Raw genomic sequence first — 24,205 nt, forward strand, 5'->3', positions numbered from 1 at the left:
CTTAAGCTTGGCGACTCGGCAGGTTCTTCTACGGATCTCCCCATTTCTGATTTGTTTATTTAGAGATACTCTCAGAATAGCTATCTCCACGGCCAGCTGAGTGAATCTGAGCCTTCTTATGAAGCATATAGTAAGCGACCACGTTTAAGATTCGTGGGTCAACACACCAGATACACACCAGATATCATTGCGACTGGTAGTAAAACAAAAAAGACTTGAGCATTTCAAGCCGAGGTAATTGAATATTTTTATTAAATTGTTTGCACAGTTCATCATTGGCACGGGACAACGGGGCAGAAATTTTGCGCAGATAAATTCCTCGGGTTTGTGCGTTTTCTAGATATTGCCTTCATGTTTCTACGTCGAATTCATCTTGGTACCTATACCTTTTGCTATTTATTGCTGCAATGCTTATGATTGCAGCCATCATCATTATTTTGTTATACTGTTTCCATCCAAGCGCCCGTGTGTATCGCGTAATACAAGGCATGACATGTCCCTTTGTGTTCAGCGTAATACCGGAAAATTGAAATTATTTTATAAAAAATAACAGCAGTAGGTATTACATAATAAGAGGATGTTATGCTTTAGTAATAATATGCTGTATCAAATCAATCTAGAACCTTAAAACATAATTTCATTAATTTCTCGATGCTCCAGATCTTCATGACCAGCTGTGTTGTATACGTGCCCAAAAGATAATAACCTTCGTCCACGAAAAAACAAATTGTTTGTGGTTCCTTCCTATAACCCTGTTGCACGAAGCGGTACCTATACCGCTATCATTGTCGTCATTTAACGCCCTCTTGAGCAGCAATGCTCAATGGGGTCTTTTCCATTACGGCTGGACAGTATTGTTCAGTGAATTGTTGATATACTCTGTGAATATTGAATGACATTTATTTCAATTTTCGCAGAGTATAACTATATTAATATCATATCTTTCATAATGATTATATGTCGTCTTTCATTCGTGTTTTAAGTATCCATATAAATATATAAGTAATATAATATATAAATAATAAGACAGCAATGCTGTCTTCCAGTCTGCATTTCTGTCTGAAAGACAGCATTGCTGACGCTGCTTGGCGTCAGAAAAAAGCATGGTCACAAAAAAATCTACTTTTACAAATTAGGCTTCCTTATGATCATCCCAACAATCGACTGTCTGATGACTGACTATGTTACTGTAATAACGGTATCACTGAATCGGGTCCCAGGTGTTAGTGACCAAACCGTTGCAAACGTAATTAGCTCACGATTTACGATCATTTTTGTATATTGAACGTGATCAGCGTACCTAACAAATCTTATCAATGACAGTTTACAAAACTTTATCAATGTAATTTATACGTGACATAATATGTTTTGAATAGTAGGTATCTACTTAATACTAAAAACTTATTCGTAAGTAATTTATACGTGACATAATACGTTCTGAATAGTTGGTACTTAATAGTAAAAACTTATTCCCAATGTGCTTTGGTTTACAACTCGTAATTCAAGGTACTCAATTTTTTACATGGTAAAAAGTCTTTGACTCTCAGAAGTACTTACTAGAAGTGACGCACAAGGCTGATGAAAACAAAAAATCTGTGGTTGGAACATAGGTAAGTAAGTACATTATGGATAAGTATCATTTGCAAAATGAAGCTGTACTTAGTAATGTACCTACTGTACTAAAATAAATATGTAAAGGCCTAACTGCACAGAACCGTATGACACTTTGTGGGTACGTTTTGGCACACACCCGCTGGCAGAATCGCGGATGTATGCTAAAGCGTTCCCGTGGTTTTGCTTCAGGCGATTAGAAGGAACAGGGTCTGGTTTTAGTCAGTAAGAGTCTGACATAACATCCATGGGAATTTCCCCACGCATACAAAAAAAGGGTCGACAGTCCAGCCCCATGGAACCACAGCATCCATTTGTTCTCCGAACTATGGACATTAAGCTATTTCGATTCTACCTTTCTCTGTTAGTGATAGTTCGTGATTAGTGATAGAAACTTCCAAAAAAGGGCACCCATCCATTAACTGGCACTTAAAGTACGTTTGAATAAACTTTACGTTAGGTATTTGATTAATTGAGGTAGGTGTAGACTATGAAGCAGTACCTACGCTGCATCCCGTAATTTACGCGGGCGAGGCCGCAGGGCACATATAGTTTTTGATAAAAACACGCAGAGATAAACTGAGCATCTCCATCACTTTGCGTGCCTTCCGATAACAACACCGCGTTTCGGAGCCATAAGTCGTCCCTGGCGATACGCATTGATTTTAGACTTCGGTCTTAAAGCACTGAGGGATTTTGGATGAAAATATGTCGCAAGTTTTCCTATACTACCCATGCAACTATATCTAGCTAGCATATAACGTAGCTATCTTTTGGCTTATTAACCAAATGCAGCCATTATTTCCTGGCTATATAAACCGATACTCTTATTTTCATAGAATGTAGGAAGATTTACCTACGAACCCACCTAAAGTGTGCGTTTTTGCTTTATAAGTTTTGTTTAAAGTTATTAGCATGAATATCATTAAATAATTAAAGTAAGCTTCAAAAATATAGCCATACTTAACTTAAAAAAGTAAAATATGTTGCAATCCAATGCGTTTTAGAAAACATCTTTGCTGGTTTCTATTGCCAAATATAGCCTAAACTGGAAACAATGATGAAACTGCAGACTAAGTCATAATCATAACTGAATCAGGTTACTCTATATAAGTAAGTACAACCTTAATGGCCAAAGCATTTCGAAACATTGGTATTTAAAAAAAACAAAGATTATGGGTTTTATCATTTCGTGTTTGATACAAATTATTTCACAAACTGTTTTCCAAACAGAACCCGCCGTTAATTATTCACGGTTACACGATTTGAGGTTCACTAAGTCTTAACAAATGACTCTTAGTTGACAAATTGTGCCATTAAGTTTTTGTCTAGCTTATCAAGTTCATTGATATAAATAATATAATTGGAGTAATTTACTTTAATCTGACCTTCTGTAGTTGCCAATGACCGCATAACTATTTGGTAGGAACCCACGTAACACATTATGCACGTCTACCAAATAATTATTCTCAATGTAAGAAATATTATTCAATTATTTTAAAATCTGGCAGGCATGAGAAAATACCAAAGTAATTAGTTTAACCAAATATACCGAAGTGTGAGTTTAACTTATACTCTGAAGGTTCCGTATCATATGAAATACTACAGTCCCGAAGATGCGTACTTGTGATGTCCTTGTGCGTCCTATCCTTTTTCATGTTAATTTAAATCTTTGGTAATAAATAAATAAATAAAAAAAATACAGTTCATAAGTCTACTGTTAGACTAAAGGCCTCTCCTACCCGCAGGGTTTGCCCATAATCACCACGTTACGCTGGGCAAACGTGTTGTCTGCAGTATATGGTAAACTGTTTGAAACTTTGTTGACCTACGGCCTGGGCGTATTAATCCAAAGATGGCACAGGCAAACCTACTGGTATACGGCAAATATCGTCCACATCTGCTCCATCCGTCGACAACTAAACCATAGATAATGCGTTAGTCTCGTAGTTATTAGCGGTTAAATCTGACGTTATTTTGTAACGCAGAAACTTTTGTCTCTTGCGGTTTTTACGTCAAAATAATACACCAAACCTACACTTGACGGTAATTGTAATCTTGAAATGACACCAACGATGATCGCAGTGTCACGGTGCCACCCGGGGCACACAACACACAGTTACTAACCACAGTTCAAATAGATGTTAAATGATTTTCGACCATGAAGTAACTGGAATAGACACTACGGTAGGCATTTTATATCGATTTTACAAAAAATGGATTCGACGAGTCATTTTCTGGTTAGGTACAATGCCTCTAAAGTAAAAAGTAGATCCCTTACTTACCTACCTGACCTAATGTTGCTGACGTTCCAATCTTAATTTTGATTTATTTTTTTGCGGTTTAGGAATGATTGTATGCGTCACCCGTTTTTCAATTTTCGTGGTAAAGTTTTTTTATTCCTCTTTTAGTTAGCCCTTGGCTGCAATCTCACCTGATGGTTGGACTCAAGGATCTTATTGCTTTCACTGATAAAAAGTGTGATCTGTGATCTCTCAATAATTTATTTTTATACTGTTCATCTTAACTAAGTAATACTTATTATAAATGCGAAAGCTTGGATGGATGTTTATAACTCAATCACGCCGTAACTGCTAACAGATATGAATTAAATTTAGCACAGAGATAGAATATAGTCTGGAATAGCACATAGGCTACTTTTACTCCGGAATAATGTGAGTTCCCATAAATGAGATTTGTTTTTCTTTTTCACAGAGCAAGAGATTTATGGCATTGCATCCTTAGCTTGCATTCTTGAGATAAAAATACCGTCCCAACGGAATTTAATCTTCGTTACCTATAAATAGCTTTACAGCTACACCGATCTTTGTTAAATTTTGCATTGAGATAGAGCATCCTTGAGACTAGGATACTTTTTATCTAGACTAGACTAGGGTGGTTTTTATCCAGGGAAAATTAAACGCGAGAGTTCATGTAAAAAATGTGGATATGGCGGGCAATAGCTAGTGGCTCTATGATACTTAAAAGAAGTTTTTAACTTGAAACTATCTTGCGTTGATGAGACCCCTCACAATATTGTGAAAAACAACTGGCGGTAAACAAACCAGTAATCAACGCATTACCGCAGTATAAAATAATCCATAATTTCGTTAACATACATAACTCTATAAATTAAGGTAATTTTTGAACAATCTTTCCCTGGGTTCGTTATCAATATAGTGGGTAATAAATAGCGGGAGGCAGATAAACATGCAATCTTTGCATCACCATCATAATTTTTATCCAATTAAGGTCCCACAGGGCACGGGCTGCTGCCTGCTTAATCATAAGGGATTTAGATATGCAATAATGTGGGTTGGTCTAAACTTGGTCGGTTTAGTGATCACACAATATGTTGGTGATACAGGAATGGTACAATGGCAATAACTCAAAGTTGATCCTAAAATTATTAGACAGTTAAACTCTACTTTACAGAAGGGGGGCCCAGTGCGTAGTACTTCAACTTCACTTTCGGGGAGCTAAATTCGGATCCCATCGCGCACCTCTAACTTATTTAAGTTAAGTGCGTTTTAAGCAATTACAAAATCACTTGCTTCAACGGTGAAGGAAACATCGTAATGAAACCTTTATTTCTGAGTGTTCTGCATAATGTTCTCAATTAATGTCTGACCGGACTGACTGTGTAATGTCTGACTGGATCGTGGTGGTCTAGTAACTTTTAAAGGGCCTTTAACCCTTTCTCACTGTGGAAGGAGACCCGTGCCCTGTAGTAGGCCGGTAATGGGTTGATATGATGATGATGAAACTTATAGTATTAGCTGTTGCCCGCGACTTCGTCCGCGTTAAATTTGGATTTAAAAAAACGGAGGATCCCTATATTGTCTCTGGATAAAAAGTACCATATGTCCGCAAAAAAAGCGAACAAACAGGCACACTTTCATATGTACAATAGTAGTAGCGATTATTAGATACTCGTATCTTAAGTGAGATGAAAGCTGACTGCTTTTAAGCAACCTTGTCATATAGAAATTCATCGATTGTATTACCTCGATTCAATAAAAATTGTTCGTATTGGCAACTTATGCAGCGTTGGTCCAACGATACCTTCGTCATCATATTAAACATTTTACACCCTTTGACCTTAAAAATTTTACAATTATTATTTACATTGTTTTAAAATTAAAACGATATTACCCAAAATTACTTAACACTACTAACAATAGACAATACAAATACTATTCAATTGGTATCTAACGGCCTTCTCTTGCAATGATGAACTTAAGGGGTATGTTTGAGAAATAAAGAAAATAATATAAGGTAGGTTCTGCATCCACACTAATATTATAAAATGCGAAAGTGTGTTTTTGTTTGTTTGTCCTTATTTTATGCCTACCAACCGACTTGATGCATACTAAGTTGAAAGAAAGAAGAGTAACTTTTATTCCAAGAAAACAAACGGTTTCTACAGGATTTGAAAAAAACCGTATTCAACGCGGACGAATAACGCAGGCAACAGTTGTAAAGCAATAAATAGATAATATTTTTTTCGGAATTGCGTATTTGCAATTTTATTGTAATATTATAAAGTTGTGTTCAAGATTATCCAAAAGCCTAAATTTATGTAACTTATTATAAATATTCTGAAAGGATTTCCTTGGGGAAATACTACTAGTCAAGCTTTTTGTCTCGTTGCAACGCGTTTAGTTATATTAACCTGGATACCTAAAAATAAAAAGTATTAAGTACTTCATGGTTTTCAAGTAATTGCCTCTTTAATAACTAGAACAAATTTTTGTTTTCTGAAATTATGTACTGAAATTCTTCGCATATATTTTGTACCTACTAGAATAGAAATTCTCTTTTTTCATTTTCTTTACCTTCAAACATTGTTATGCTCAAGAGCATAAAAAGCTGTGATACTCCTAGGCAAAAAATAAGTTTTTGTGTATAATTTTTTTTAGGTATAAATTTTAGGTGCCAATTGAATAAGTAGATACAAAAAAATACATTCTCGTGAATTCTATGAAGTAATAAAATATGTAAAATAGGTTCATCTACCTTTTAAGTTGAAGAATCAATCGAATGAACTCAAAGATACCTGCTACTAACTGTGGTTAAATAACTTAGGTACCTTTGCATAGATTTTTTTGCTACGAGTACATGGACAAAAAGACTATGTGTGAGTCTGCAAATTGATTAGGCGGTTACTAGTTACGTAGAACCTACTACCTACAAGTAATATTAATGCAACTAACAAACAAATCTCGTTAATTCTGCAGCATTAAGGATGGAATATTCGCTATAATAACTAGGTAGATATGTAGGTACGTGCCCGATAATTAAATTTAAGTAATGAAATCTCGGACTGACGTGCTTTTTGTAAGTCGACTATTAATTATTATTTTAATAGGTATTGTTTTAGTGTCTTATATAATAATTTATATTTTATATTTAAAAACTTGAAAAATATTTTATAGCATAAATCGAACCCGTTTACATATCCAGAAGAAGCAGCGCAGGATTTTTTTTCGTTATCTGAATAGGTAGTAGCAAATCAATTCATTGCCTCTCTATCAGTCAATTCATTAATTTAACGTTTTAACTAAGGTAACTTAAGTTTAGTCTTTCTATACATAGTTACACGAAAATAAAAATATAAACATGAACTAACTATGGTGACCAAAATAAAATCATTTAAATAATAACACAAATATTTTTAACAGGATTATCTAGATATGCTTTAAATGTATAAGTACTAAGATTTGCATTTTGGTCTCCATTTTTTATTAAATGACGGTAGGACTTTTCGTTCTCCCAAAAAGAATATAAATATAAAAAATATATAAATATAGAAATAAATTTTTACATAGAGAATATTTTTTTTTTCATTTTTTTATATACCTGACAGACGTTGATACAGCCCTGATCTACCTAATGTGTTTTCAATGTATAGCTTACAATACAACCGGCGCGGCGTGTTGGGTATAAACAAGTGACACTATTTTTGTTATAATTACCAAATATAGGCCCTGGTCTGTCTAGATATGATTTTTAAGAACACAAAGAAGATGGTTAAACCTGTTAATTACAAAAAATGCTCCCTTCAATGGGCTTGGCATAGGGTTCTAAAGCTTGGTCTACACTGGTCTGAATGTTTCTGACTGCATTGGAATCTGAAGACTGACCGTTCTATCCCGAACTTAAATCGCTTGATTAGGAGTTATAATCTCTTTTAGAATGGAACACGGAACATGGAATCTCTAAAACAGTGCAGTTGTGAATTACATGAAGCAAATGCTTCTTTCAAACTTTAATAGCTTGGCCGCAACATTTAAAGGATTGTTTATAATGGAGATTATTTTGAATAAGCTTCATTATTTAAAAATTGCTAATAAATATTATGTAAGTAAGGCAGTAATAAATGTTTCATGAAATAGAAGATAAACTACGTTTTCCTCGTAATAATATTTAGACCAAGACAGATATGGAGTTTACATAGAGGTTTTATATCGTAAAAGTAGTACCCCTTATTTCCTAAGCAGGGTAGATAATAATACCTACCCTAAGGTCGAACGCCACACCCTTTACACGAGCCATCGGTATTACTTATTCTATAATTGGTAGGTATTTCCTAGAATTGCTATAACACTAATACCAGGGTTCCCAACTTTGGTGTTTCAGCCTCAATTAATGGGAGAATGGAATGGGATTTAAAGGGTGTTTTTAATGCACTTCTTGAATTGAATAGCGGTTAAGAAACGGTGGTGAGGAGCATTATACTTTTTTTGACAAAACAATATTAAATTTATGTGTCCAAATGTATATAATGTAAAACTTAATAAAATAGTTCAATTTTTTTCAGTTATTCATAATACTGAGAATTTTCGTAATAGAACCATGACCTCGTTATCCCTACTCAAAAAACGAAGGAGGCAGACAAACATCTTATATCATTGAAGTATTTTAAAAAACCCAACTTTTGTCCCAACCGTGGAACAAGAAATATAATTAAGTTGTCTGGACACCACTTACTGATGTGAAAAATAGAAATTAAAATGCATAGAAAAAAATGCAAAAATTAAATAATTATATATATAATAATAACAAAAGCTATGACCAGCCACATAAGTCACACCGCGCTATACCGCGATAAATATAATGAAAATAATCTAAATTTTGTCAATGATATTGCCAGTAGGCGTGGTGTACTGAAGGACTGAAGTATTGATCAAAAATATTGACAATAATATTGCGTGTGAGCCTTAGATGTTTCACATGAATATTTAATTTATCATTTCATACAATTCATTTTCAAACACTGAGCTCCTCTCCAATACTCAACGCTATTTCAACGGTATTCCAATCGTGGAAGCTATTCCACTATCGCTATCACAACCTAATGATTACCGTAATTAATCTTGAGTTAAGCAAAAAACATGAATTTTACAGTCCACTTTATCATGCACGGACATGAGGCCGTTTTAAATAAAATAGCAGACAGTTCCCACTACCCACCGCAACTAGGCTGGCTTTATCGAACAAAGCACTTCATAATTCACGACATAACCACCGATTGTCCATAGTGATTTCCCGTAAATAACGTGTTTTATATATCACATCGTAGAATAATTGGACTTATAGTTCTTGCGAAAAACCTAGGACGATTTCAAAGCCGCAGATAGTTTAAAAGCAAGAAAAATTTCGCATTAGCAAATTTTTTAGTTTTGTTAGATGGTAGGTAAGATTAGAAGTTAAAATATTCACGTTAGGTTTCAAGGGGTTGTTATTAAAAATTAATAATATAATAATCTTCATATGCCAGATTGAATTTGATAATAAGTACCTATCCTACAGGGAAGAGTAGAAAAAGGAATGCTAAATTCAATGTTTTCTAAAGATGTTGATTAAATGTATTATCCATTATATTCGGGCGTTGGTTTCTATATTCCTATTCCTTTACAATCGTACTTCAGTATTTTCGCAAAAAAACTGTTATCTATTATTCCACGATATTTAGGAATGTATTTAGGAAGGTTTATCAGGAAGGTATCCGGTGAAGATATTAATCACACCCTACGTACATATTTACCTACACAATATAGAAAAAAAAATTCTATCTACAAGATGAAAAACAAAAAATAATGACATATTTTATTACCTTACGTAGGCACGTTACCTAGCTTATTACCTATGTAAATACAAAATACTTACCCATTTGATAAAACTGTTGTATTGTATACCTAATAGGGATCTAGAATAAACGTATGTAAGTTTAAAACCGAGCCGAGACTAACATTAGTGTTTTAACAACTTCCTATAAAACTAGTAATGTGCAGTTTTATGGCCAGTCCTATTCCTATCTTAAAATCCTCAAAAACACAGAAAATAATAACTTAACAATGTGAATTATTATTTTCAAACAATTTTTATATTAAACTCATATCTTGCAATTATAGAACTGAGAATTATTTTATTTAGGTATATCTATTTGGCCTTGCGTGTACCTTACCCATTGATCCCTCCCGTACGCTCAGTAAATTACTTTTCAGTATATCCTAATCCTTGAAGCCATTTTTTTATACTTATTATTAAATGACAAAAACAGCTTTGGATAGGACAGTTACAGTCAGAAAAATACTAGTATGTATACCTAGGATGGATGGTCCATCCAACTCGGATGGGCAGCGTGCGGAAAACCTTCTTACAAATTCCCTCAGTGTCAAAGACCAAAGTTTTCTAACAGTGCGTTTTGCCACTTATGACCATGTTTTGTGATTAGTTTTGGAACCTTATGCCTTAATCGCAAATATAATTAGTAATATAAGTAGGCTTAGAGTTACTAAGCTGGTGATGAAGGAAGCTCAGAGTATGAAATCATACATGAGGGGGCGCTGTATTCCAAAGGTGCTCTCCGCACTGGTTATATCAGCGTTTGTAGACTAACCCAACTAGGTGGACAAATAACATCTTCGATGTGCCAGGGAGCGGCTGGACGCAACCGGCAAAAGACCGTGAAATTTGTAAAAAACTTATGTATAAGCTATAATATATAAAGAGTGTGTAAATTAGCCAAAATATCAGTACGTTTTAAGTTAGTTGGTAAAAAAACTGCCAACTGAGAGCGATCCTGGCATACCATCCGCATAGATCGTTAGAGTTAGATGAAAATAATGTGTGGTAGGATTCTTGACTACCCGCAGGATGGCAGGGCAGGGTATGCAGACGAAGTCGCAGGTATCCACTAGTCACTCAAATGACTTCTGAACCCTACGCAGACTACATGAGATGCCACTCATTTTAGGAAGATGTTAGGCTACTTTTTATTCCGGAAATCTGAGTCATATGCAAATAATAAAATAGAAGGTAGATTTTAATAAGGGTGTTGCTATCCGCAACGCAAATAATCTGTTTCACGAAAATTCTGTTACCATAAATCAACTGAATAGTACGAGATTATTCTATAAGAATTTTTGTTCACTTGTTCACTTTTTACGCAACACGGCTTATTTTCCATAAATGATAAGATCTTGGTTATTGCACTTATGGGGGAGGCATATTCACGCTCACTACTTCGACTAATAACAATCATTATTATAAATCTTACCTACCGGAGATAGCGGTTGCAATTTTTTTTATTTTAAAATCAAATTTATATTGCAAAAAACATGCAAAAAATGCTTATGTTCATTACAAAGCTGTGCTTTTATGAGGTCCGCGGTGAAAAAGTGAGCAGTAAAAAGCAAACTCTTTAAATAAAAAACAAACAGCCAACGGGCACTTTTGTGTTTTCTTTTCAGTTGCGAGACCTTACTTTTTTAGACTTTAATACCCAAAGGATGGTAACGGGACTCTTTAAGGCTTGGTTATACGTAAAATGGGCTTCATTAAGAGTAAATAAAAACGGTTTTTCTCCGAACCTTTTATCGAAAAAGCTTAAAAAAAATATGTGTTAATGTACAGGCTACAAAGTATGTCCTGCTTGATTTGAAAAATTGAAATAAAAAAATTACTATCACAAATAAATTTGCAAAGTACATAGGAACTGTTTTTCTCCGATCGATAACCAGAATTTTTAATTTCTCTCATCATATTATATAATTTAATATCAATAGACTCCTCGGCTTATTTTTTTAAATAACTTTCTTTCTGATTTATAACATTTTTTTCTATTAGGAAATTTGCGAAGCAATCTAATAAAATATTGACATATAACGATGTTTTCATATTTAACGAAATCAACACAAAAGTGTTTATTATGACCCCGAGTACAATAATTACACCATAGACCTGTCCGTCTGTCTGCCAGCGAACGATATCTCATGAACCGTGCCAAATAATGTCATAAATTCGATGTTTAGAAAAAGAGTTTCTTACAAATCACTATTTTTCTATTCTAGTAACAAATATTCATAATTTTTGGTGCCGTAGCACGTGGTTGCCCTTGTAATTAAAGGCGCATGAAGCTTAACACCCACTTCTCAGGTTAAAATGTACACAGGGTGACACTTTGTATGACGCGACGTGTTTCTTGCATTTTTGCTCGGTTAACACACGATGGTCCTCACTTACAATCAGGTGGACTACTACTTGATCAATTATAACTATAAATAATAGCACTTTAAAATATCGTTGTTATAAAACCAAATGAAAATGGTTCGAAATTACGTTGCTACTTTACATTGCAAAGTAAAACTTAGTAAATATTTCAGCACGTTTTAGTGATTTCCATGAATAATAATCTGTGACAAAATGTTTTACGATCACTTGCTTTTTGATGACTTTTAGCGCAACAGTACACAATAAAGAAAACTTACTGCATTATATAATGTAGATGGCTTCATATATATTCAATAAGGTAGGAGGAATTGAAACAGTGACTTTACAGCTTTTACAGGCAAGCTATCAATAAAATCGAATGACAAAAACGCTGAAAAATCGTGGTAAAAAAGTTTAGTCCTCAGGAATTGTTAATTATGTAAGCGGTGATAGCCCTTGGTTGGGATTTCACTTTCCGGGAGACGCGTTCGATTCCCAGAAACTAACTTTTCTAAGTTATGTGCTTTTTAGCCATTCAAATTTTACATACTTTAACGGAATTCGAGGAAACCTGCACACCTGAGAGTTCTCCATAATGTTTTCAAAGGCGTCCACACGCCTTACGTCACCACGCCACGCGTATTGGTCTATTCCAAAGTCCACCAATACGCACTGGGCCAGCTTCGTGGATTACGGTCTAAACCCTTCTCAACGTGGGAGGAGACCCTTGCCATGTAGTTGGCAGGTATGATGATGATGATGACTAGGTGGTTTCCGCATATTCATACGCTTTAACAAAAGGACGTAACGTTTTGATATCGTAGAATTCTTGGTAGGTACTCCGTGTAATATTATAATGGTTTAATTGCAGATAAATACGCAGAGGTAATCTGTGGACTGTGGCGTATGATCCATTGATAGCGATCAGCATTCAGCGCTACAAACTCCGTAGAAAATAGGTAGGTACCATTGTGCACTGGCGTGCACTTCATGCAAACACAAGATACTGCCTCTCTTAAAATTTATTTAACTCATATGAGGCGATTCTTGGCGATTTTATACCATGTTCCAGCTTTATGAGTTTTTTTTTCCTGTTCAGGCTTTAATAGTTGTAGTAGGCTTTCTGAACGTATCGGTACTCATTTATAACATCATGTAAATCGGTGCTATTACAGGCACAAGTCTCATCCCACAATGAGAAGAGGTTAAGACCGTAGTCCAGCATGCTGGCCCAGTGCGGATTGGTAAACTCTACACACCTTTGAGAACATTATTGAGAACTCTCAGGCATGCAGGGTTTCCTCACGATGTTTTCCTTCACCGTTGAAGCAAGTGATATTTTAATTGCTAAAAACGCACATTACCTGGTCTGTACTGGGATTCGAACTCGCCCCGCCGAAAGTGGAGTCGAAATCCTACCCACTGGGCTACCACCGCTCCATAATACTTCTATAGTCTCATAACGTTCCGCTGTGGAAGTCCGTTGGTATAAATGAAGATAAATGCAGTGGTTAATAAAAGTACCAATGTGTATTATTAGGTAGGTACCTACCTACTACTGACTAATAATAGTTTCCTGCGACTAACTCTTGCAAGCAATAAACTGCACATGCGAGCTTTAGATTTATGGCGTCTCTGTTTTGAATTCAATAATAACATTTCCGATAGCAGGGGGATTAAACGCATAAGTGTATGTAGGTACTGTTTTATAGATATTTACTTTTACAATCAGTTTTGGGAACTCTTGCTATCTAATTGGTAAGTAATAATTTGATCTATGTATTGGTTTTCTAAATAATTACATACACAAAATTAAGAAAATAAACCCTCATACAGCCATTATCGCAGACAGTGTATTGTGTCCAAAAACAGTTAAAACGCCCCGCGCCTATCTCACTACAGTCTTCTCACCCGCGGAAAAATGCTAGCTCACAAACTCTTCCTATTTTCCCCAGCTTATGGTAAACGTAGAGAACACAAGAGGTAAAGTAATTACAGCCAACTCCTAAAATTGAATAAAGTGACTAACCGCCTGTTCCAGAAACACTATTATAATGGAGTGGTTTTTAATGTTACAATATTAGTCGCATACACGGTTTCTGTATGTTCATATTTCTGTGCCTACACTGTGATAAAACTTGGGCTTTAGAATGCATTAAGAATTAATATCCCCTGCCTGTTTCACATTGTGTTTTATTTTAATTTGTTATGGCTGAAAATATTATGTTTTTAGTTTAATTGCGTACCTAAAATAAATCTTTGTGCGAGAAATTATTGCCATTCTAAAACCCTATAAATAAAGCTATTTAGCACATTTATTTATTTGTGACTAAAGGTAGATAAAATTGCAGGTGTCACGAAGACGACTCCACACGTCAGCACAATCTCAGGTTGCTGCATGATTCAAATTATGCCACATAGGCGGCCTTCCTTCCTCGGTGGAAACGATCTTCACCAACTATAACTTACTATTCATAGTGAATACGATATCATCACGATATGTGATGGCTACCCAATGTAACTCACCATAACCCAGTGTGTTTGTAAACTAGTTTTTATAAATATATTTCTTGTGTGCTTGTGTATGTCACTGAACTCCTCCTAAACGACTGGACCGATTTGAATGAATTTTTTGATATGCGTTTGGGTGGCACCCTGGATGGTTTAGATTCACAAATCAGCCCGACAGATGGCGCTGGGGTCCGCTAGTATTTACATAAATTTCTATCAACTTCATCTACTTACAATTTTTTCCATTAGTTATCTCCGAAGCCGAAAATGATTTTAGATTTTCTTTTCCAATACCAATGGAATGATTATGCAGTAGGTACGAGGTACATTAAAAAACATTTACATTTACATTTTACCATTAAAAATTCTATTTTATAATAATTTCAAAGAACCTCACAATTTTAAGCTCGTCAACATTTTAAACAACGAGGTAGTAGCGCATAAAAAATCGGGACAGTGATGAATGAATATATTACACGAGTCTATTATAAGGTCATATATTATTATCGTAGTCAATATAATAACAGTTGTTGGTTCGTATCCAAATGTAGTGCTCGTACGCAAACAAAGCGTTTATTGCACGGCCAAGAATCTGCAGTGACGCGACTATCAGACAAACATATAGCCCTTCCATGATTAGAATGACGCCTATTCAGCTGTTATGTGCCTATGCATTTTTTACCAGTGGTAGACTATCCTATTGAAACAAATAGTTACCATAGACGATAGAGATCGTGATAATTTTTTTTGTCTGAGCAAAACGCAGTATCTATTCAGCCCTTTTTATTACTATATAAATTATTTCAGTCTTTCAGGCTGAACAGATTATGATGGAATTCGTTTTAAGGCATAGTAGGTCTTGTATAGTAGGTCTTGAATACATTTTCTCGCTAATATTAAAACATATCTAATAGTAATGTACAAATTTCAACTTTTTTTATGTATAATACGGGGGAGAGGATTGATTATCCTTAAGACAGCCAGTTCACATAATACCTATGTAAAATTTTGATGAAAGAAATAACGACCCTATCAAATCCCACTATACCGGCAATAGGACTGCTTCCATTCGAAAAGGGGAAAACCTACTGTGTCTGCGCCGTTTTTGATGCGTTACCATTATCACAAGGTTTAATGAAATAACCAGGATAGACATCTCTGTGGTGAGAGGGTGGGTAACATAAATTTCCTAACTCGAGGATGACACTGAAATTTTTTGGACCTGACAATCTCACCCAGAACCCTGTGATACGTAATCAAACGTGTTAATAACTAGACAAACAAACGAGGCGGCTAATGTAGACATTAAAAATTAAAAATTTTAAACCATCTCTATACTATATATTACCTATCAGGTCTACCAGTAAAATATCTATTCAATATATATCATTTATTTCAAGTAGGCTTGCCGTATGAGCACTTTTGGAACGTCAAGCAGGTCTGTTTCTACTGAATATACCGGTTTGAAAGGCTATTCTACCGAGAAGAAGACTGTAAGAAACTCAGCAATTGTTCTTTTCCAAAATCATCAATTTACTTTATAACATTCATTTTTCTATCTTTTGAAAAATACAAGCGGAGCCGGTTGCGTCAACCAAGCTTTTCATTATAGGAATTCTTAAATCGTAAAGTAACCTCGCATCAATAGATGGGTTTGTCTCATGCATCGGTAGGTGCAAATGCAGATAATTTCACCTATGTACCTAGCTACTAATTAGACCCTACTCACAAAATATGTGAGTTAAATCAGGTAGCTAGTCTACGAAAGTTAAATCATTACTGAGGAATGTACGACCTATCTCATATTTACCTGCTCATTTACGGTGTTCCAATGCTTCCAAAGTGGGACAACACTAGTCACACGAAACTGTGATTCATTAACGATACTTGAAATAACAAAGAAGTATTAAGTAGGTACTAAAACCGAACCAAAGTACCTGCAAATTTAATTCTAAAGAACTTTATGCAAGCGCTTGAAATATAGAGCCTACTACAAACATTACCTCTACTTCCTTCTATCGACACATATTGACAGTGCAAAATACAAGCGATGTCTTAGGTACTGTTCTTTATGGTTCTTGGGCTCTAGCCCGGATGCATCTCCTAAAAAAAGTCCTGCCAGCGAAACTAGTTAACCTAGTTATATCCGATTTTATTTAGTTTAAACTAGGCTTTTTTATTTCGTTTCGGTTTCGTCCGAACAAACAATTGGAACCACTCCGAAACTAAGATAGCACTTACGCCCGCGTGCCCCGTTCGCTTTTTGTCACGTTCTAAGTGAAACACCGAACGCGAGCGGTTAATCAACCCAGTTATGAGCTCTGCTGGTTTGCTTTACTCGGATGAATCCTGTTCTGTGCAAGGGTAACGTAACTGCCCATACCCTGAATTAAAGGTAGGGGTTAATCCTTTAGTCGACCAGACAAAGTGTGAATATTAAGATTTCCCTTTAGGCAGTGTTTTAATGCATATACGACGTGCAAGCCATTGATGTAAAAGACAACGACGCTACAAAACCAACACTTTTTGTAAGGAGATGAACGATTGACATTACAAAATGCATTTCGTACACGAATCAGATTTCAATGTATTCAAAATAAAAGTAACTACCGAAACATGAACGGTTATACCTAGGTATTTAACGAATCTAACCATAAATCTACCTACTAAATAGGTAAGTATTTTTTTTAGCCTATATCGTGTAGGTAAATTGTTCTAATTTTTGGGTTATCGTTTAAATAATGCAGTAAAGTGAAGTAAAACGAACCAATGCTTTAGCCTCTCAAGACTCAACCCACCTGAGTGAAAGTCGAGTGGTTTAGTTCCTGACTATGATAAAGAGGCATATTGTTGCGAAACAGCTATCTGGAGTTTAAACCTAGATAGAGGCACTTCATTTTATATCTACCTATTAATGTGAGTGGATTTACATTATACATGACAGATAGGTACAATAGGTTTTTTTTTTTGTGTTCCTTCCTTTTTCCTTCGACATTGGGATCGAAGACTGTTCTAGGTCGGTACTCAATTATGCTACATTCTGGTTGTTCTTTTTTTTTGTATGCATCTTCTACATTGTGCAGTCTACATCCGGGTACCTACTACAATATCATAACTATTAAGACCTTAGATTAAAATTTTTATTTATCAACTACGTTAAGCTTATTTTTTTTATTATTCCTAACTACTTAATATATCAGCATATTATCGTCCCACTGCTGGGCAAAGGCCTCAAATCTCATAAGAAACAAGGCTTGGAACATAGACACACCACGAAGCTATTTCCACGATGGCTGTATTTCCCCGCCAGTCAGGACGCTTCTTTGCGCAAAAAATTAGCCAGCCATTAATCTGTCACTAACAGGCAATTTAACGCAGTGTAACCTGATATCTTAAATGTTTAATTGTTATAGGAATACGGTTAATTACAATATTTTCCTTATTAAAGTTCATATAATTTATTAAAATTATATTGTGTTATAACCTAACGATCATTGTTCTTAGGTCATAACCTTAACAAACAAATAAATAACATTTTAGTGTAGGTGACAGGTATGTATACCTACCTATTTCAGTGATATCGAAACAGTGATATTTGCTAGCTATGTTAACTCGATTGCATGAAAGTTAACTACGATTTGTATGGCATCGAGAGAGCGCCATCTAGTGACAGTACGGTTTACCAGTAATGTCACTAGATGGCGCTTCTTCGATACCATATAAAACGTAGTTAACTTTAACGTGATCGTAGATAGAAAATCTCACACTTAGAACTCAGGTAACCCTTTCGACAGACTTTAAAAAAAGGAGGAGACGCTCTCACTACGAAGTTCTGTCTGCTTAGCCTATTCAGAAAATCAATAAAGATTGTTGCAGATACAGGATTATAAAAGCAAGAAGGGAAAGACTGCATTACTTTCCTTGTATCCTTGTGGAGTGATAAAGCTTTTTATTACCTACGGAAGAACCAGATGACGTCGCAGACTTAACATTAATTAGAGCACAAATGATTACCTACCTAAATACTTATTGCAAACGAAACCAACGAAAATAAGGGACTAAGCATTTTATACTTATCTGTACAAATTGGTACCAGACCAATGTGAATCATTAAATTTCCTGAAATTTTCGTGACTTGTAGGATCTAATACGCGAACTGGTACAGAGGACTTATATAATAACCACGCAGCTTTCGAGTGCTTACGAGTTCTAATTTCTATATTCTTACTTGATTTCGTATCAAGTAAGAATATAGAAATTCTCATCATCATCAGCATCATCGAGCCAGCAGTAAAAGCCCACAACAGGGCACGGTTCTCCTTCTCAAATTGGAACGGGCTGTCGAGATTTTACGAGTGCTAACCGGTAAAACGAAGAACACGTGAACCGGTTATTAAACAAAATTTTCCGGAAAATTAAAACTGTTTCTGAGCCCTGGTTCTAAGTAGATTGGAATCGAGAAAGAATATAGGAATTCCCACTTACAGAAGTTTGTTGCCCTAAATCACGGATTACCTATAACTGACCTTGACCTATTGCATTATCCTGTTTTCTCTAAGTTGATGCTTATGTGGAGCCATCAAGTCAAGTCAACGTCGACGTATGTACCTAGGTGGGCATATTTGGAAATCCTTCGTGAACTGCACATTGCGGGGTCAAAGCGATAAGACCGCTATTTGACACTTTATATTTCTGTTGATTTCACTTGACTTGCATCTTAGATCTCTAGATGTTATATACAAAGAGCTAAGACGAACAACCTGCACAGTAAACTATTTATTGCTAAGTAGATGTCTAGTTGCTAAAAATGTTGATAAACTCCTCCTTTTTTATACCTAAAAATACAAGCATCGTTGCGGCTTAGCCCCCGTGTAGCATTCAAGTATAGTGGTAATAGGTTTTTACTTAGATTTTGAAAATTCTTACGACCGGCTGCCTGATAGCGTAATAGCAAAAATAGCTTGAATTAATTAAACTTTGTTATAATTATTGATTAATTATTTTATACATTTCTGCATTATTATAACTGTAAATAATAATAAAAAAATACCTTGAAAAAGCGCAAGAGCACCCACTATCTGCATTAATAACCACATAACGAAACTTAGGTAAGTCAGTATATTTTTCGCGCCAAAAAATTCACCAACTACCTACCTACCTGCTTTCCTTGACTAAAGTTTTAAATGTTAGTTATAATAGTTAAAACAGATCAATGACAGACGAATAAAGAGAACAGAACCTTAAGAGTTCGTTTTGACTACGTTTCACCACTTAAAAATTTAGGGATCTACAGATTACGATTTCGATATTAATAATAATAATAATCATTTATTTCAGACGTTTCCATCCATAGATTAGGTAGGTAGGTATTTTTCGATATTGATATAAGATGACCAACCGATGCCAAATTCTCCTTCAAACCTCCAAAATTGGTCGCCCAACAATTTTCTCACAATCGACATTTTTTTTTGAGTTGCTATGGCTCTCCGCTCTATTATTTGTAGACTAATTTTGAGATAGGGAGGAAAAGTAATACCGGTTTGGTAAAACTTTCTTGGTAATCTGAAGCTATAAATTTTACATACGTGATTGAAGGTTTTAAATGATCAATAACACTTCGGTCGATTGCAGAAATATGATGAAAATAGATACTTTAGGTACTATATTAACATTATTTTACAAAGCTGAACAGTATACGTAGGTACGAACTGGAATAGTTGTAGATAGAAACCTCCTACCGAGTCGCTATTGTATATGGACCTCCCGCTAGCCTATTGAATCGCCAGTCCCTAGGTATCCCATACGTAGGTACGTCTTATATTTAATTAGCAATCAAAAAAAGATTAATTATCTCGCTACTTCCTTGTCTTTTTGGCCTGCTGACTAAATTTAAATATACCTATGTAGACAATATAGGTACCTAGTTACCAAATGAGAAAAAACATCCATTAGTAGATAGCAAAACGTAAATAAGAACGAATGCTACGAAAATAGCATAAACATTTTACATGCTTCATTTACTTACTGACTATAAATATAAATAAAAAGTATATTATGAACTTACCTGCCTAAATATTTTGCTTAGAAAAGCTTTCCGACTAACGAAAATGAAAATTATGATGATGATGATTTAGTTGTATAAAATACTTAGGCTATGTACCCTTAGAATTGTAAGGGAAAACTTATTTTTACGATTAATTTTTAATTAGTGATAGCATATTATTAATAACGTAAAAGTTAAATAGTAATACAGAAAAAATCCCTGACAGGTTTATTTAACTTATTTACCTAAGTAGATAAATATATATTTATCTACTTCTAATAAGATAGGCACCATTTGAAAATCAAAATGTATCTAACTGTCCGACTGAAAATCTAAAATAAAACTTAATTATTTTCTTAAGTAGTGTACAATTTATAAAAGCAATTTAGATTTTTATTTATTAGCGGACTCCGAGCAAACAAAATTTACAGAAACATCAAGTTAAATCTTGTTATAAAAAAGGTGTTTGGGAAAAATTATGCGAGACGTTTCGAATTATATTGTGTTATTTTCTTTCGTTTCCCACTGGTAGAATGTCCGAAACTGTCCAGATACTGTAGCATTTTTGCAAACAACGAGATTTGGTATTTCGAAAGAGCCCACAAATAACGAGGTGTATATTTGTTGTTTTCAAACCCTATAAGTTTAATTCAACAGCGTGGAAGGTCTTAAGGCCATCCGCTGTGAGAGAGAAATCCTGAATTTTTTCAAATTAAAATATTTTTAATAATACTGTTTATGAATCACAATAAATACCTTTGTTATCTTTTTATTTTTGCTCTTATCCTACTCTATCTGGGTACAACACGTATTTTCCAAACTTGAAGACAAAGTTTTTATTTAGATTTTGGAAATTATTACGACCGGCTGCCTGATAGCGGAATAGCAAAAATAGCTTGAATTAATTTAACTTTGTTATAATTATTGATTAATTATTTTATACATTTCTGCATTAATATAACTGTAAATAATAATAAAAAATACCTTGAAAAAGCGCAAGAGCACCCACTATCTGCATTAATAACCACATAACGACACTTAGGTAAGTCAGTATATTTTTCGCGCCAAAAATTCACCAAGCACAACTTTTATTATTCAATTGTTAACAAATTCACAAGTGACCGCCAAAACGTCAGTACAACTTGGACGAGGCATCAGACTGGCGTAACCATCGCTTCCCGTACTTATAACTGCCCTGCCTTTCATTGAAAAGGCAACAGCTGTTTCCTAAGCGAATTTTTCCGGAATAATAAATATATTTCCCCTCCATTTTTTTCTCACTGGCAGTTAATAAGTTTACTACTTATGTATTTTTACATAAGTAGTAATATAACTTGTATAAGCTGCCAGTGAGAATAGTAGCTGCCGCTTCAAAAATATCTAAATAAGTAGGTAGAAATGTTGGGGAAATAGAAAGGGGAATGATGTCAACCGCCAGATTTTTTTTTTGCCACGGCTACTAACTTTTTCCTTTTCACTAGGTAAGCTAACGGAAAATGAGAAATCAATTTCTTATTTTCCGTTTGAATATTTGAATTTTGAATTTGGATTATTTAGGTTAGAACATGAATATTGATGTGTCCAATATTATGTGCACTTTTGGTTCTACTGGACTGAATTGCATCTTCTTTTCTCATAAGCATGGATGGGGTTTGGAACCATTGATTTTATATGTAAGTATCGTGGCCACATCTGCACATTCCATCAGTTGATATTGTGGTCAAGCGATAGTCTATTGCCAATTTAAGAAAACTTAGAAAAACTAATAGGCTACATAAAATACCACAGGCATGATGACACTAACAAAGAATTTCTAAATTATTGTAATAGAATTTCTAAATTATGTCAAAGTCATAGTCAGAAATATCTTTATCAAGTCGGTATAGATGGTACTTAGGTATGATGCCTACCGTCATTACATGAGAAATGTGTACATGGTAGAGAGATGATAGCGATAACCATATTCGTAAACTTAAAAAGAAAGTTTAAAAAAAGTATTTTTTTATTTTTATTCTAAGTGAGATTGGTATTTATTTTCAATAAATAAAACTGCAAAATCTAGCGATCCGCCAAGACAGGACAGGTGAAACACCGAATCGTAAATTATGACGTCACTTTTCTGTAAACATAATTTTGTACCGCTTGAACACGTAAAATCTCTGCGTAGGTACATCAAGTATTTTGTGATTTCAAACTATCAGTTACTTAGTTTTTTTGTTATCAATACCAAAATCAATAATCTTTAGCTATGGAACAAGGACTTTTTAAAGCTATAATAGGTTTATAAGCGAAAACACTGCGCGGGTGCCATTTATATCAACAAAACCTTTCATTCCTATAAAATGAGATATATACTTAGGACAGTTTTTCAAAATTAGTCACACTTATTGATATTGGTTAATTCAATAATTCGGAGGACAATGTAAATTTTTAGGGGCGAATAATGTTATTAATAAAGTAATAATAAAAAAAAAAATTATTGCCGATAAACTTAAAAAATAATAGGGAAACTTTTTACCCCGAGACAACCAAACAGATGCCCGATGAAAGGCAAGGCAAGGTATGAAAAACTTTAAAGTACGTACGTAACCAAGTATATAAACTTGGTAGGTATAAAAAATAGGTATATAGCCCTTACTACGTATGCTCTCGTTTTCACTTGGCGATTTAATTAGGAACACAATTCCAACAATGGCATTCAGTTATATTTATCTACTTTGACGTCGACCCTGGCTCAGTGGTGTGCGCCGTGGTCTAATATGTGGGAGGCCCCGGGTTCGATCCCGGCGGGGAATTTATTAATATTTTAAATTTTCTGAGATCGATCGGTCAGGCTGTGGAAAGTTTCCACCCAAATTTAAAGCTGTGCCGAAAAGCGTTTAACATTCCGATATTATTTTTATTCATTTTTTGAGTTTTCTAGATGCGGGACCATTTAAAGTTTGTGGTAAACATGGGATCCTGACCAAATGAAAGAGGCAATTGAAGCAGTGGGACGGGGAGGGGAGGAGTCATGGACTAAGTATGTATTCAGGATCTATACTGAATCGACTGGCGAAGGACTCTAAGGAATCTTTGTAGTTGTTTGTGAATAAACCTCAGGCGCAGGCATGCCAGAGTTACGCTACATCCAGCAGTATAGTTCTGAAAGTGATGAAGTTGTGGTAATTTGTTCGGAAGTTGAAAAACATTAAAGTCAATGTTGAGCAACAGACGTGGGCAGAAAGTGGCAGCCCGAAGTCCCACACTGTAATCAGCTCGAAGTCCGAATATATCTGCGATTTTCGAAAACATTTAATGTAGTCCCCAAAATGACTTATAAACGTAACGGGATCTCAAGTTAACTTTGACTAAATTTAGGACTTTTTTTGTAGCAGTTGCAAGTTTAATTAATTCCATGGCCAATCACGTCTAAGCAAATAGCATAGGAACATTATAATATATTTATTATCGATATCCAAGGTATGAAATTTTCTTCCTAAAGCGCCAAACAAGTAGGGCGCTACATTACCATCTACATTATTACCTTAAGTTCGTTAAACC

The 24,205-nt window shown here is 34.8% G+C and overlaps 1 protein-coding gene across 2 annotated transcripts in view; it reads right to left on the minus strand.

The window, feature by feature from the left end:
* The window catches only part of LOC120626523 (putative carbonic anhydrase 3), a 34,747-nt gene extending 12,889 nt beyond the window's left edge, over positions 1–21,858 (minus strand). Inside the window, exon 1 of one of the 2 annotated variants that reach the window (XM_039894061.1) lies at positions 21,647–21,858. In XM_039894061.1, the coding sequence (XP_039749995.1) occupies positions 21,647–21,692 (46 nt within the window). In that variant the 5' untranslated portion in view covers positions 21,693–21,858. Of the gene's footprint in view, positions 1–19,669; positions 19,751–21,646 lie in introns of those variants that run through there. The other variant, XM_039894060.1, reaches the window with a different exon arrangement.
* Positions 21,859–24,205: the final 2,347 nt, after the last annotated feature.

Source organism: Pararge aegeria, chromosome 9, assembly GCF_905163445.1.
Source record: "Pararge aegeria chromosome 9, ilParAegt1.1, whole genome shotgun sequence".
Taxonomy (NCBI): domain Eukaryota; kingdom Metazoa; phylum Arthropoda; class Insecta; order Lepidoptera; family Nymphalidae; genus Pararge; species Pararge aegeria.